This window comes from Bombus vancouverensis, chromosome 6 (genome assembly GCF_051014615.1).
Source record: "Bombus vancouverensis nearcticus chromosome 6, iyBomVanc1_principal, whole genome shotgun sequence".
Classification (NCBI taxonomy): Eukaryota; Metazoa; Arthropoda; class Insecta; order Hymenoptera; family Apidae; genus Bombus; species Bombus vancouverensis.
The window spans coordinates 8,429,759-8,442,928 of record NC_134916.1 but is presented as its reverse complement, the minus strand read 5'-3'; the positions used below and the strand labels follow the sequence as shown (position 1 = coordinate 8,442,928).

Here is a 13,170-nt window from a genome sequence, read left to right as displayed (position 1 = left end):
CAAAGAGGTCGAATATGGTCACTTAGGTTATGAGTCTCGGCGATATTTTCATGAAATTACAACGTCGCCTAATCATACTCGGCATCTGCGAGCGTGCCGTCGATTTATTCAGCACACACGCCGCTAAAGATTTGCACACGAAACACGTGCGTGCTGCCAGCAAGTATGCAGAAATGCTCAAATAAATAATATCAGAGCACGTTCGAGGACCTCGATTTATTAAATGGCGGCTGAATCTCGTGATACGGCTGAAATGGGAAATGAGTAATGGAGTCGAGTGCCGCGGTGACCTCGCAAGTAAGTTCGGTATTGCGAGCGTATAATCCTTTCCTAATGACGCACCCGTTTTTAGCCTTAAATGCGGCTGACACGTCGCAATCGTACAGCACCGTTAAAAGCAAGCCCTCTCGTGTTTTCCGCGCATTTCATGTACAGATTAACATACGTACGCAGAACAGCGAGCCTAATTTCACGGGACGTTCATCGCGGTTGAACCCAACCCACCTAGCTTTTCGGACGAATCTTCTCTAGGATTCGTTTCTACTACGCGTTATCCTCTCTGAGAAACTTCCAATCTTTCGAAATAGATTTCAAGTTCCGATAGGATTGGATGGATCAAAAAATATCCGTGATCTTCGTAATTATGTTCAGGCTGGCCTGTATAGTCGAAAAACGAATAACTCCGTACGAAGGAATAAGTGGAAGGCATAACGTATAGAAGTTGATCTACTAAACTTAAACCGAAGCAAAGATAACTTTGCTCGTTTGCGTCGATCACGGTAGTCGATGATCGCGGGTCTACGATAGTTTGACCAAGTCTTGGTAGAAAACTCGACGATAAATTAAATTAAATCACGTTCGACGATAAGCCGTAGTCAGTGAACCTACTTAATAAAAAGTTTCTTGTTTATCGTTCGCAGACGCCACGCTGCCGTGTGACCGTATCGGCTACGCTGTTGCACCTGCTCGTCCTGGCTGTCACGTTCGCGCTCGGAACGGCTGCGATCTGTCCAAACGGCTGCATCTGCGACGACGACAACCTCGTGGTATCCTGTATAGGCGCGAATTTGGACGTCATACCGATCGCCCTGAACCCGAGTATCCAGCGGATAGTGTTGAAGGAAAATCGGATAAAGATAGTGGACGCGGCGGCGTTTCAATTCTACGGGGACCTGAAAAACGTCGATCTATCGAGCAATCACCTGTTTACCATTCCCAACGGGAGTTTCGACGCGCAAAAGCAACTGGTGGAGCTTCATCTCAGACACAACAAGATCTCAGCGTTGACCGAGAAGACGTTTCAAGGTTTGAAATCTCTGACGGTACTGAATCTACGGGACAACTACTTGGAAAGTCTGAAGAACGGTCTGTTTGCCTCGTTATCAAAGTTGGAGGAACTAGACTTGGGAAAGAATCGCATATCGAAGGTAGAGCCAGGAGCTTTTCAAAAATTGGGTACGCTGAGAGTGTTGCATCTGGACGATAATCAGTTGAGAACCATCCCGTCGCCAGCTCTCGCGCCGTTGAACGCCTTGGCTGAGTTGCATATAGGTTGGAACGCCTTCTCGTCGCTTCCGGATGACGCGTTCAAGGGATTGGAACAGTTGACCGTGCTGGATATTACCGGTGCTGGTTTAGATAACATCAGCGACGGTGCTTTTCGAGGCTTAAACGCTTTGCGTACGTTGGAACTGGATGGAAACAAGTTACGAGAAGTACCGACGAAACAGTTGGCGGTTCTGCCTCGCCTCGAAGAACTCACCTTGGGTCAAAACTTCTTCACGACTCTGAGATCCGGTGCCTTTCAAGGTCTATCCAAGTTGAAGAAGCTGGATATATCCGCGGCGAAATTGTTAATCACCGTCGAACGGGGTGCATTCTCGGACAACGCCAATTTAGAGACCCTGGTGTTGAACAGCAACAAACGGTTGACTACAATGGAGGACGGTTCTCTGGCCGGTTTACCCAACTTGAGGCATTTAATGCTACGTGACAACGCGTTCACCGGCTTCTCAGAGTCTTTGGTAGCCTGGAACGAACTGCGTCGACTGGATTTAAGCGAGAATCCCTTGGTCTGCGATTGTAGCTTGCTCTGGCTAGCCGAGGTTCTCGTCCCGAGAAACTCTAGTCCGGTATTATGCGCGGAACCTCCTGAATCAAAAGGGAAACCCATCAAGGGTATGACACCTGACGAACTAGGCTGCGCCTTCTCCGATCCCCGGAAACAAGCATTGTTAGCGACTTTAAGCGTCGCTGGCCTTGCCTTGCTCACCGGCTTGGCTCTGATCCTCTACTACAGATGTCGTAGACACGTCAGGGACGCCTTGAAGGACTACAAATGGAAGAATCGCGGCATTTCCCGCAAGGAACACGAGTATCAAAAAACTTTCTCCGAGGACGAGTACATGGTCAGATCCGCGTCCACTCACCATCACCACCATCATCATCAACCTCAGTCGCAACAGATCCCTTCTCATCATCACCATCACCATCTTCAACAGCAGCAGCTGCAACAACAGCAACAACAACAACAACAGCAACAGCATTCGCAGATAGCGGCGGGTATTAAACCTATACCTGTAACGGAACTGTAGCTAGAACTTCGGGCGGCGAGCCCTGGAACCGGCGGTGTGTGGTTCTTGCCCCATGGCAGCACTACTCTCGCTGAAGGCTTCACCTACATCGACGGGGAGACGGCGCGTCAAATGCGCCGTCCGGGAACGCTGCCCAATTCCGGCACGTCCGGACATCGTGCTGCCGCCGCTATAGAGGACGGCTCCACGCCATTGAGCGTCGCCGGCGATAATTGCTCGTCGACCGGCGCCAGGTTACATTACTCCAATCACTCTTTACGCCGCACGCCGCAACCGCCCCATCTGCCACCTCGCGACACCGACAGCTCCTCGGAAAGAACGCAGAACGACTCGAGGCTTCAAAACGGTATACCCGGACACCATCGTGCGCCTCCGCCCCTTCCTTCCAGACACCAATCGTCCTGCAGCCAATCTTCCTACCCTACCCTGCCTATGAACGGCCACGCGACTCATCAGTTCCATCATTTCCCACGCGAGAAAGACAGATCGTCGGCTCGCGAGAGGAGTCGCGATCGGGACGTAGGCCTGCAATCCGTCCCTCATCGGTCCGACAAGCACCGAGATCTTCAGATGGAGATGGAGATACGCGACGGGCTGGACATGGGCGAAATAGGAACTTATCGAGCGTAAAGATACGCAGCACGAAAACGGGAACAAGGTGAACTCGTTTCGGAGAAGGCCAGAGCGCGGATAGGCCGAGCGAATTGAATCGAAGACTGAATTCGAACGTCGAATAGAGACTATCTGGCGGGTGAACGAGATTCAAATAGACCGCAGTTTACGCGTCTCCGTCCGATTTTCGCGCACGCACGTGATACGGTCGAAGAGGCAAAGATGCATCGAAGCGTTAGCCAGCAAACGATATCGATGCAATCGCGATGGAATTGGCCAACTCACGACTAAATCAAATCGAAGACTGATTACGACGGACATCGGTGAACAATATCGACAAGTAATTAACCGATACCGGTACATTCCAATCACCTGTCTGCCAGTCTTCGCTGGGATCGGCCAACACCAATTTCAATCAAATTACAACGTTTTGGTCGATGCAGTTTCTCTGAACGTCGATTGTACCGTGTCGTTGTAACGGCTCAACGAGAAATCTCCAATTTTTGCTGCAAAGAACAACCGAAAGGAACGTATAGAAAGATACGCGAGTTATTTTAACGGAAACGATGCTTCGCGTCAGGAATACGAAGAACAAGAGTATATCCGATGGAAATAAGAAGAGAAAGAAGGATTAATCGCGCATGCGAATCAAACGAGAGAGTCGATAATGAAAACGTCACGATGCCGAAGAAAATTGGTCGATAGGAAGAAAGGCCGACCGGCTATCGAGAATTATCAGAAGGTATCGATACGTTTGGTTAGACGTGGACGTTACGTTCGCCTCACGATAGTTCAGTGACTCTAAGAGCGCTCCAAGGACTTCACGGTAAAAGGAAACCGACTCTACGAGGCAAGATGGATCAGATTGAAACGCGCGCGTGTGAAACGTCCGTGAAGAACTGTGTCGAAAAGACCGACGGAAGACGAGTTCAGTGTACGTTACCGCAATGGTTTTACGCGCAACTATAGAACGGTCGTCTTCGTCGTGAACAGAAAGAAAATCGCATGTTCGACACATCGATGACTTTGAAGATCTTTCGCGAAGAATTCGTAAAGGCGAAAGCAGAAGAGAAGAAGGTTGAAGGAAGATGAAAGTTCCAGACGAACTTGCTGAGAACGACGTTCGACGAACGTGCCAATGTTCGAACCGTAAAAGCACCTCGTTTGTAAACGTAATTCTGAAAAGTTCGTAGAGCGAAACAACCGAATCGAAATCCAAAGAAACGAGACTCGTCGGTTACGCTCCCTTCTCGTCGCTGTCGCTCGCGAACGATCCGACGAAATCATTTCGGGAATCATACCGCGCTCATGGTGAGAATCGCGGTGAATTTTCAAGCGCCTTAGAAAGCGAATAACTTGAGAAGAAAGACGCCGAGTCGTATTCGGAATGCTCTACTAAGCGTTTCGATCATTCGTTGTATCGTATATGCCCGGCTGGTATCATACGTTATACGTATGTATCATATATTTCGTATTTATTGGCGTGGTTTTAGATAACTTTATATCTATCTTTGTATTTTCTGTATTATTTAAGGAAACAACCGACTGCTTTTTTACATTTCCTTGAGATTTGTACATTTTTTCTCCCAGAAGAGTCGAGCTGATTAACCTTGTAAATTATTGTAAAGATATTTTTTAAATTTAGTCGTGTACAAAGAAAAAATGTACGAATTTGTAATAGAACACCTATTTTCTGAGTACGATTCGTAATAAATGAACGCTCGCACGAAACTCCGCTGCATGTGCTCGTGTACTTTCAGATATAATAAAAAGTCGACCGCTTAATTATACCTAAACCGTGAAATATCACAACAAAGGACGGTCTCAAGTTCACAACCTACGTGATGAAATCAAAGGAACCTTCAAGATCGAAAGTAACTTGGACGAAGTTGACTACCGAGAATAATCGCTCGACTGGAATATTCTCCTTCGCGAATCTGGAACATAAATGTATAACGAACTTTCTTGGACCGGAAGGAACTTTCGTGAAACTGGAACTTGATCGTGAACTTAGGCTTCAACTATTCAGGACGACAACACTGTCTCACGCTCTTTCGGATCGCCATCCAATTGTACTTAAAACAAGCGCTTGAAACAATTTTCTATTTAAGTCCGTGTGTCTTTGACTCGTACTACCGTTATTATTCTATTCTCTACTTCTAAAGAAAAGTTTGAACTGCAGAACAGAAGAAATTTCTATGTTAATTTCCATGCGTTTCATTCGATAGAACGTACATTTCGCTTATTCGTTTCAACCTCGCTCCGGTTCAACAACGAGTCGACGTTCTAGTTGATAGCTAAAGCTACACGTGTGCTGTCGAACGTTCATCGAAAGATCCTTCGATTTTCTGGCATCGAACAATGGCTGCATTAACAAATCGAACTATTAGAAGACGCTTTCATTTGTGGAGAATAAAATGTGTATCGTAAGAGATGTATTCTCGTTCGACGTAGAATCGTAACTATATATAGTATATTTTAATGGAGCGAATTTTATTTTCCAAACGAAGCGTGAATATGTAGACGCGTGACATAGTTCAGCGAACCGTACAAGTCGTAGCTCTTCGATCGTTAAAATTTAAGAATTAATTTGTAGCGTCTCGTCGATGCAGATACGTATATCATTGCCAACGTCGAAATTCCTGCTATAAAGATAACCGTTCGAAGCTGCTGTATCGCTAATCAAAGTGTCTCGACAGCCTGTAAGCTTCCCTGGCTGCTAAACTTTTGCTTTTTAAACTCACTATTTCACTGCGACGACCAGAAAAAAAAGAGGAGAAAGGGAAAAAGGCAAGGAAATACCTCAGAGTGTAAAGAATTTTACGATAAAGCTAGAAATTTCGGTTGTCGTGCAATGCTGTACCCGTCGTGAAAATCGATTGGCAAGACACGATACCTATACACGATTCTGGTCGCCCGGCCAGCTGTTAACCGACTAGAAGCAAAAACTTATCAACGTATTGAAACGTATTTTACGATTTACGTGTACTCGTACTTTAACCGCGATCGTTTCACCGCCAACTCGATAGCGATCGAAGCTCGAGCAGACTTTTCCGTTGTTATTCAGAACCGTGTACATTTCAGAATAGCTGGCGGTCGTTTTTATCCCACTGGGACATAGGTGGACATTAAAGGTGTAGGGTGTTCGGTATCTCGATGCAAAATTATTGGTTCCGTGTAGATACGGAATATCGTGAACAATGATAGGCCGCGGTGAGACAGAGCCACAGGCATTGAAAAACGATCGTAAGCTAACGATATTCGAATAGCTCCCGATTTCTTTTCGGACACGTTCGTTCGTCCGCTGGTTTTTAGAATCAAACTGAAAAGTATAAAAGAATATCTGCGATATTATATATCTCGAGATTGTAAATAACATTACCTATATCGTTTACAAAGATTTCCTTTGGTTGTAACAGGTGTATATGCATTTTTCACGCGGTCGGAATACAGTGTATCTTCGTCAAGTACAGAGTATCATTCGGATAACTCAGTTTACTGGTATTTCCTCGTCTCGGGTTTGTTGCTGCCTCGCCGTTTGCTAATTACGCGACTGCAATTACGTGACTACAATACGATAAAAACAGCTTATCGGTATTCGATCGAACGTTGTCAGAAACGTCGTTCTAATTTCTAAAGTCAAACTTTCGACGAGAAAAACCACGATCCATAGTTCGGCTCGTTATCGAAAGTAACCGACGTTCCGTGACTGAGAGACGTCTTAAATTCGTCCCTCGATACCATCAAAATCCTGTTTCAAACAGCACGAACGATATCTCTCTTTCGATCGGCCAACCAACAACGTTAAGCATTCTCGTTGGTGACACGATACTCGAGACATTCTTTATCCAGTTCGAGTCTACGCAAACTTTTTCCTATTCAGGATATAAAACGGAAAAGAAATGCCAACTTTGAGATAATAATCGATGACTATATATATAATGCTCTCTAAAGTAAGCGAGCAAACTTTTTGGCCGACGCTCGTATACTAAAATTAATAATTCGTGTCAACAATGTCAGTTGCTGACGTTAAAAAACACATTTCCTCTCTTACGAAAACACAGAAAGGCAAATTTATGATAAGATACATGCAATGAATGAATTTTACGTTATGGAACGCAAAAACGCTATACTGACATTTACAACCGATAGACGGGCTCGTCGAGAGTGAAATTACTTAAAATCTCGTTATAATAACATGGGTAGCGTGAAAGAACATAGAAATCGTACAAAAGATATATTTAGCCGGTTTAGCTGGTCTAGTTGATTGCACATTGTACGCGGTTTTGCGCATGTGTATCGCGCTGCAACTCGGCGGAGCTCGGTTGGAAAAGATGAGAAGCTCGCGCGACGAGATTATTTTTCCGGCCGAGTGTACCCTGTGGAATTCCACGGTCACCCCGGTCGAGAAAGGTGACTGCACCTTGAATCGGCTCTCGCGCGCGGATCCCAACCGTGGAGAAGCTAAATTCCAGTTCAGGCCTTTGAACGAGCTTCGATTCCGGAATAGGTTTCGAGCAGCCATTCGCCAGTTATTGTTTCGAAGAAGAACGAGAAAGTCCTGTGCGCGTTTCCTAATCGCTGGTTTTCATGCGGGAAAACGCGCGTGCAAATTCCCTATTTAAGATTTTTTTACTTCAAACGGACATTTTGAAAGAACTTTACTTCTTCGGACGTGTCACTCTAAATTCACGATATTTAATAATTTCGTTTTAGGAATCATCGAGCATTCGTCGAAAATCCGTAATCGGATAGCGATAATACAGCGATAGGCGCGCGGTACAATCAGCTGCGTCGATGCTGGTAAATGCAAAGAGCAATTCAAACAGTTCAGCATTCAACGCTTCATTCAGAATTGAACAAACTTTGTCCGACAGAATATGTCAGTATAGTATCTGTGTTCGCAACAAGTAGCTTTTAAAAATTCAGTATCTATCCGGTACATGTCAGTCTGACCCATCCGTTTCGATCGCACTATCGTGTTTGGGAAAGTTTTCATTCATAAACGTCAGTGAAAAACATTTATTAACTCGAAAATGGATTAACACGCGTGTACGTAGTATTTTACATTTTGTTTGTTGGGAACGTTAAATCGATGACTGTTAAAGGATTCCCAATTCTGTACACGAGAGAGAAAAAATTGCTCACCGATATGAGTACCTGATACGTTTCATATTTCGTTTAATCGCGACCGGTATCCATTTGCTTTAACTTGCGACAAAATGGTAAAAATGATTAAGCAATTGAAAAAGTTATCCCATAGATCTCGTTGAACTAATAATCTAAAATTACAAACGTTTCGCTTCTACAACCGAAGACAATTGAATTAAGCGCATGGATTAAATTATCAGGCGATAATTCTATATTCTCGAATAATCGAGATTAAGTAACGGATATATTAAATTTTGTATTTTGTAAAACGAACGTATATGTCATATACTTCGTTCTATTATGCTAGAACAAACATTTATCAAATTAATCGGCTTCGATTCTCTTGCGTGATCCTTTAAATTATAAATTTAAATATGATACTAGAAATCGAGTGCCATTGCAATTTACCAACGTATTCGAAACATACGTTTCGTAGATTACCAGTCTTTCGTACTATTCTATATTTTTTTACCTACTAATTTATTTATTCTAATTAAAATTTTTTATCTTATAATAAATTGGTATTTTTTTTGTTGCAATATATATTTCTTTTAACGTAACCATTTAAATCTCCAACGTAATTATTAAAATTTCGACTATTTCTTCAAAAATATGTTCGATCGATGTCTCGAGAAGCGTTATGATCAGTTGTTCGCTGTTATAAATCAGCAATTAAATGCTAATGTGTCTCCGGAAATATTGAGCATCTTAAAACTTTATTTTATTAAGACGGAACGGACGATAGAAATATAAAAGAAAAAGATATGCGTATACAAAACCTCGATCAAGACGTGTTTTCAACAAGTGGTTAAGAGATAATTGAAAACGGAATAAGTAATCAAAGTTGCGGCATATTTTACGAAGCAACCTAATATCTGTAATAAAATATTCATAAGCATCTATTATGCGGACATGCGTACTTTAAGAAACTATTTTTTTTTTTTTTTTTTTTTTTTTTTTGTAGAAACGTTCGTATTTTAATTTTCGTACTTAATCTGGAATCCGTGCCAATCGAGTACAGATCGCCTTTACACGTGCACACACAAAAGTAGATATAAATTTTATCTCGAGGCAAGAGCCTTTGATATTTAAGATTTTACAAAAATTTCCTTCCGTTATATCCTAACGGGAAAATAGCATTTTTAGTTGAAGCAACAATAAAGATAAATGAAGTTTACACGAAAAACTGCAAGTTATATCGTTTTGCTCCGTTCGCTTTCAATTTTGTATCATCACTGTACTGCCACTTAACCGGAATATCCGACACCCTCTGTGTTCATAAGAATCATCGTTCCGCGACATTTTAGAAATAATTTTAACGCGAAATCGAATCGCCATTGTCATTCGAACGTAAACAGAATCTCGAGCGTCGACTGTTTCTCGTTATTCATTGTCGATTCTCGTCTGACAAATCAAGAGATTAAATACGAAAAACAGCAAATCGAAGGTGATTCGCGTTCGAACTGTCAAATGGATCGTCATACCCGTTAGATCCATATAAAAGCGATCAACCGTGAGTAACGATGCATCTAGTTTCGTAAGTTGGACGCTTTCCAAAATACTCGCACAAATCTTATCGCGCGTAGCTTTTCAGTGGTTGAAGTTCGCTAACACCGGTAAAAGAGTATCGTATCGAGAAATCGGCATGAACACGTCCACCGTTGATCAATTTCCATTGTCGATGCCACTGTTCGCCAAATTATAATCTTACGTCATAAAATTATATCTTCCTTTCGTACAAAATTTTGCATACGCATTGCGAAGAACTCCATGCCGATTTGAATCCGAGACATGATCTGTGAGCGTGTTAAACCGTTGTTTTTTACCTGATTCGTAATCATTTTCCCTTTATACCTAATATCGGATATATATGTCTACATCACGTTAGCGGAATAATATTTATCTCGAACGTTCTTTTCTATATGTCGAGCGCATTATTATCTAACATTTATCTACGTACTGAAATTCGTTTGAGCGCGATATGTCGTGTGAAACGTATAGAATCGCGAATGTGAATCTTATCGATCGTCTCCGTTATCGAAAATATAGTAAAAATTCGCTCATAAATTCGTGAAATTTCTTCGCAAAGATCGCGTAACAGGCGTGGAAGAAATGACGAAACGTGTTCGCAAAACGTCCCTAACGTCTGTTCTGTACGAGGGAGAAACTGCTGATATCCTATCCAATGTATTCCGACGGAATGGTCGGGATCGAATTCAAGTAACTCAAAAATTAATGTAGTGGTAAGCCAGCATTAAATATATCAGATCTTATTTTTTAAGCAACGCAAGAGTTTGCGGGCGCATAGGTGTGACGCCCTGAGAGCGAATGTAAGAAAACACAGGGAATCGATGTCTGAATTTCATTCCTTGACACTGTTCACCTGTGTTTTCCACGATCGAATCTGCGAATGCATTGGAAGAACCCTAAGTAGAATGTCCGATTGTAATTAAATATATTGTAAATGTCGGGTCAAATGTCGTAGATAGACGGGGAAATATGTAGAAAAACAGAGTATTACTCTATCATGATAAAAAAAAAAAAGAAAAAAATGGGCGAAGAAAATTGTATATTTTAGGATATGGCTGTTGTGTTAAGCAGAAAGAAGAAATAATTACGTAAACGAATTGCGTCGTATCGTATCGTGTTGCTAGTCAATCGACACGTGTTGAAAAATAAAGACGAATAGACGACGATTCGGCGAGAGTGGTGTAAAGAGCAAGATCGAGTAAGTTAATCATCTCAGAAATATTAAATTATTGTACAAAATTTAATGCCGATAGTTTGTAAGGCCTATCGTTTTACTTGTACGAGATCCATTTATGTTTATAACGTACGATCTATTCGATACTATCGTGCTAAGTTGAATGGCGCGTAAACTCGTATCTATGCACACGATTTATTCACGTTCCTTTCGCGTACGAGAGACAAGCTGGAGTTCTGACTGGTTCCCAAGTTTCTTTAACTATCCTACGCATTATGATTCCGATTCAACAAACGCAGATAATATAATATTTGAAACAGAATGTACTTTGAATTATAATTTGACGATAATTTATCCATATTTTATATCTAACATGGTGTTGAAACAGCGAATAGCTAAAGTTGACTTAAGTAGCTTTTAAAAAATCGTAAGACAGGATTATATCAATGTATTTTATTACCGACCATTTTTTAAAAATCACGATCGGTGACAATATTTCCACCAAATACCAAATTCTTTTTCCTTTCTTCTCTCTCTCTTTTTTTTTTTTTTTTTAATACGTAAATAGATAAATTTTGACTATATTTAGCAAGATTTCTTCAAGTACATCTTCGTATAAACATTCGTAAGTACTTTTTATACACGAAGATGGTATTATCATTAAAACCGCAATTAATAGAATTAAAGGAAGATATAATACACTGGAACAAGTAAGAACTCTCGCTAGTTTATCTATGCAGTAGCGGCTGACTTCGATGTCCATCCCAATTCTTCGACCACGTGCACTCTGAATCGTTTCCAATTTCAAACAGAAAAGACTAAAGGACTCGCGAGGCTTCACGAAACTGTCAACATGGGAAGGAAGGAGCGAGGAAACGCGTTAGAGGATCAGCCGGCAAACGAAATCTAACATGCACGCGGACACACTGTACATTCGTGTAAAGCATAGCGGAGCCTTATTGAGAAAGCAATATGCATCCTTTAAAAAAAACTGCTTAAAGTATTTTCAAGCTGCTAATTCTACTTGAATAATTAATTCCTATGCTAAGTAATATCGAGGCAATCTGGATTCTCGAAAAATGGGGATCGTCTTCTGCGGCTTCGTCATCGCGAAACTCACTGAAGAAGATCACCTTTTTGGAGGACCACCGATGTAACCCACGGATAGCACTTCAAACTTTATACGTACATTGTCTTTTTCACAGCCAACTGGTCGCTTCGATCGTTCACACTGCCACCTAATTTTTTCACTATTTATGTATTTACTTTTACAAAAAATTACCAAATTTTATATTTCTTTTCGAACGTACCAAACGAAAATTATATCATATCGCGCAATATAATATTTGCATACATATACATATTTTTCGCTACCGTGGGCGGCAGTCAGAGCCCTCTCCACCCCGTATGTAAATACACTACCGAAAATAGTACGTATAAAAATTATTCATCGCCTATACGATACAATTTTCTCCTACTTATTGAATCTTTATTGAAGTATATAATAAAAACGTGAGTGCAGTCCCGGTTCCACCAGCTTCCTCTTCACCGCTTTTGCCGCGGCTCAACACCGTCAAACATGTAAATATGTGTCGTGAAAAGACAAAATAAAGAGGAGGCCGAGGGAAACACGACGGTGCTCGAGAAAAATAGTAGCGGCGCTCCATATTTTGGCGTAAAAATTAAGCGAACGTGCAAACTCGTAAAACCAAACGGGGAGAAAGTGGTTTTAGCGAGTCCCTTGGGCCATAACATAGGTCACTAAATATAATAATATTATAGGAATATCTCAGCGTTATTTTGTACATAAACAACTTTATCAACGGATATTAAGAAGTCATCAATAAATCTACATATAAAAAGACAATCCGTATAATTTTCTTTCCGATATCTATTCCCCTATTTTATATATTTTCTCAAATATACTCGCTCCATACATCGGATTAATAAAATGAGATCGTTAAAGTGTTAGATTGATCCGTTTTAAACCTATTAAATTTATTAACAAACATATATTGTAGAAAAATTGGCATATAGTTTGTGATGTGTCTCATGTGTGAGAATATGTTGATCGTATTATACAAATAATACAATATTTATTTAAATATT

The 13,170-nt window shown here is 41.5% G+C and overlaps 1 protein-coding gene across 1 annotated transcript in view; it reads left to right on the top strand.

Annotated features, from left to right (window-relative positions):
• The window catches only part of LOC117157932 (uncharacterized), a 282,010-nt gene extending 269,082 nt beyond the window's left edge, over positions 1–12,928 (top strand). Inside the window, exons 5-6 of the mRNA XM_033336287.2 lie at positions 921–2,590; positions 2,654–12,928. Coding sequence (XP_033192178.1) covers positions 921–2,590; positions 2,654–3,224 — 2,241 coding nt within the window. The 3' untranslated portion in view covers positions 3,225–12,928. The remainder of the gene's footprint in view (positions 1–920; positions 2,591–2,653) is intronic.
• The last annotated feature ends 242 nt before the right edge of the window (positions 12,929–13,170 follow it).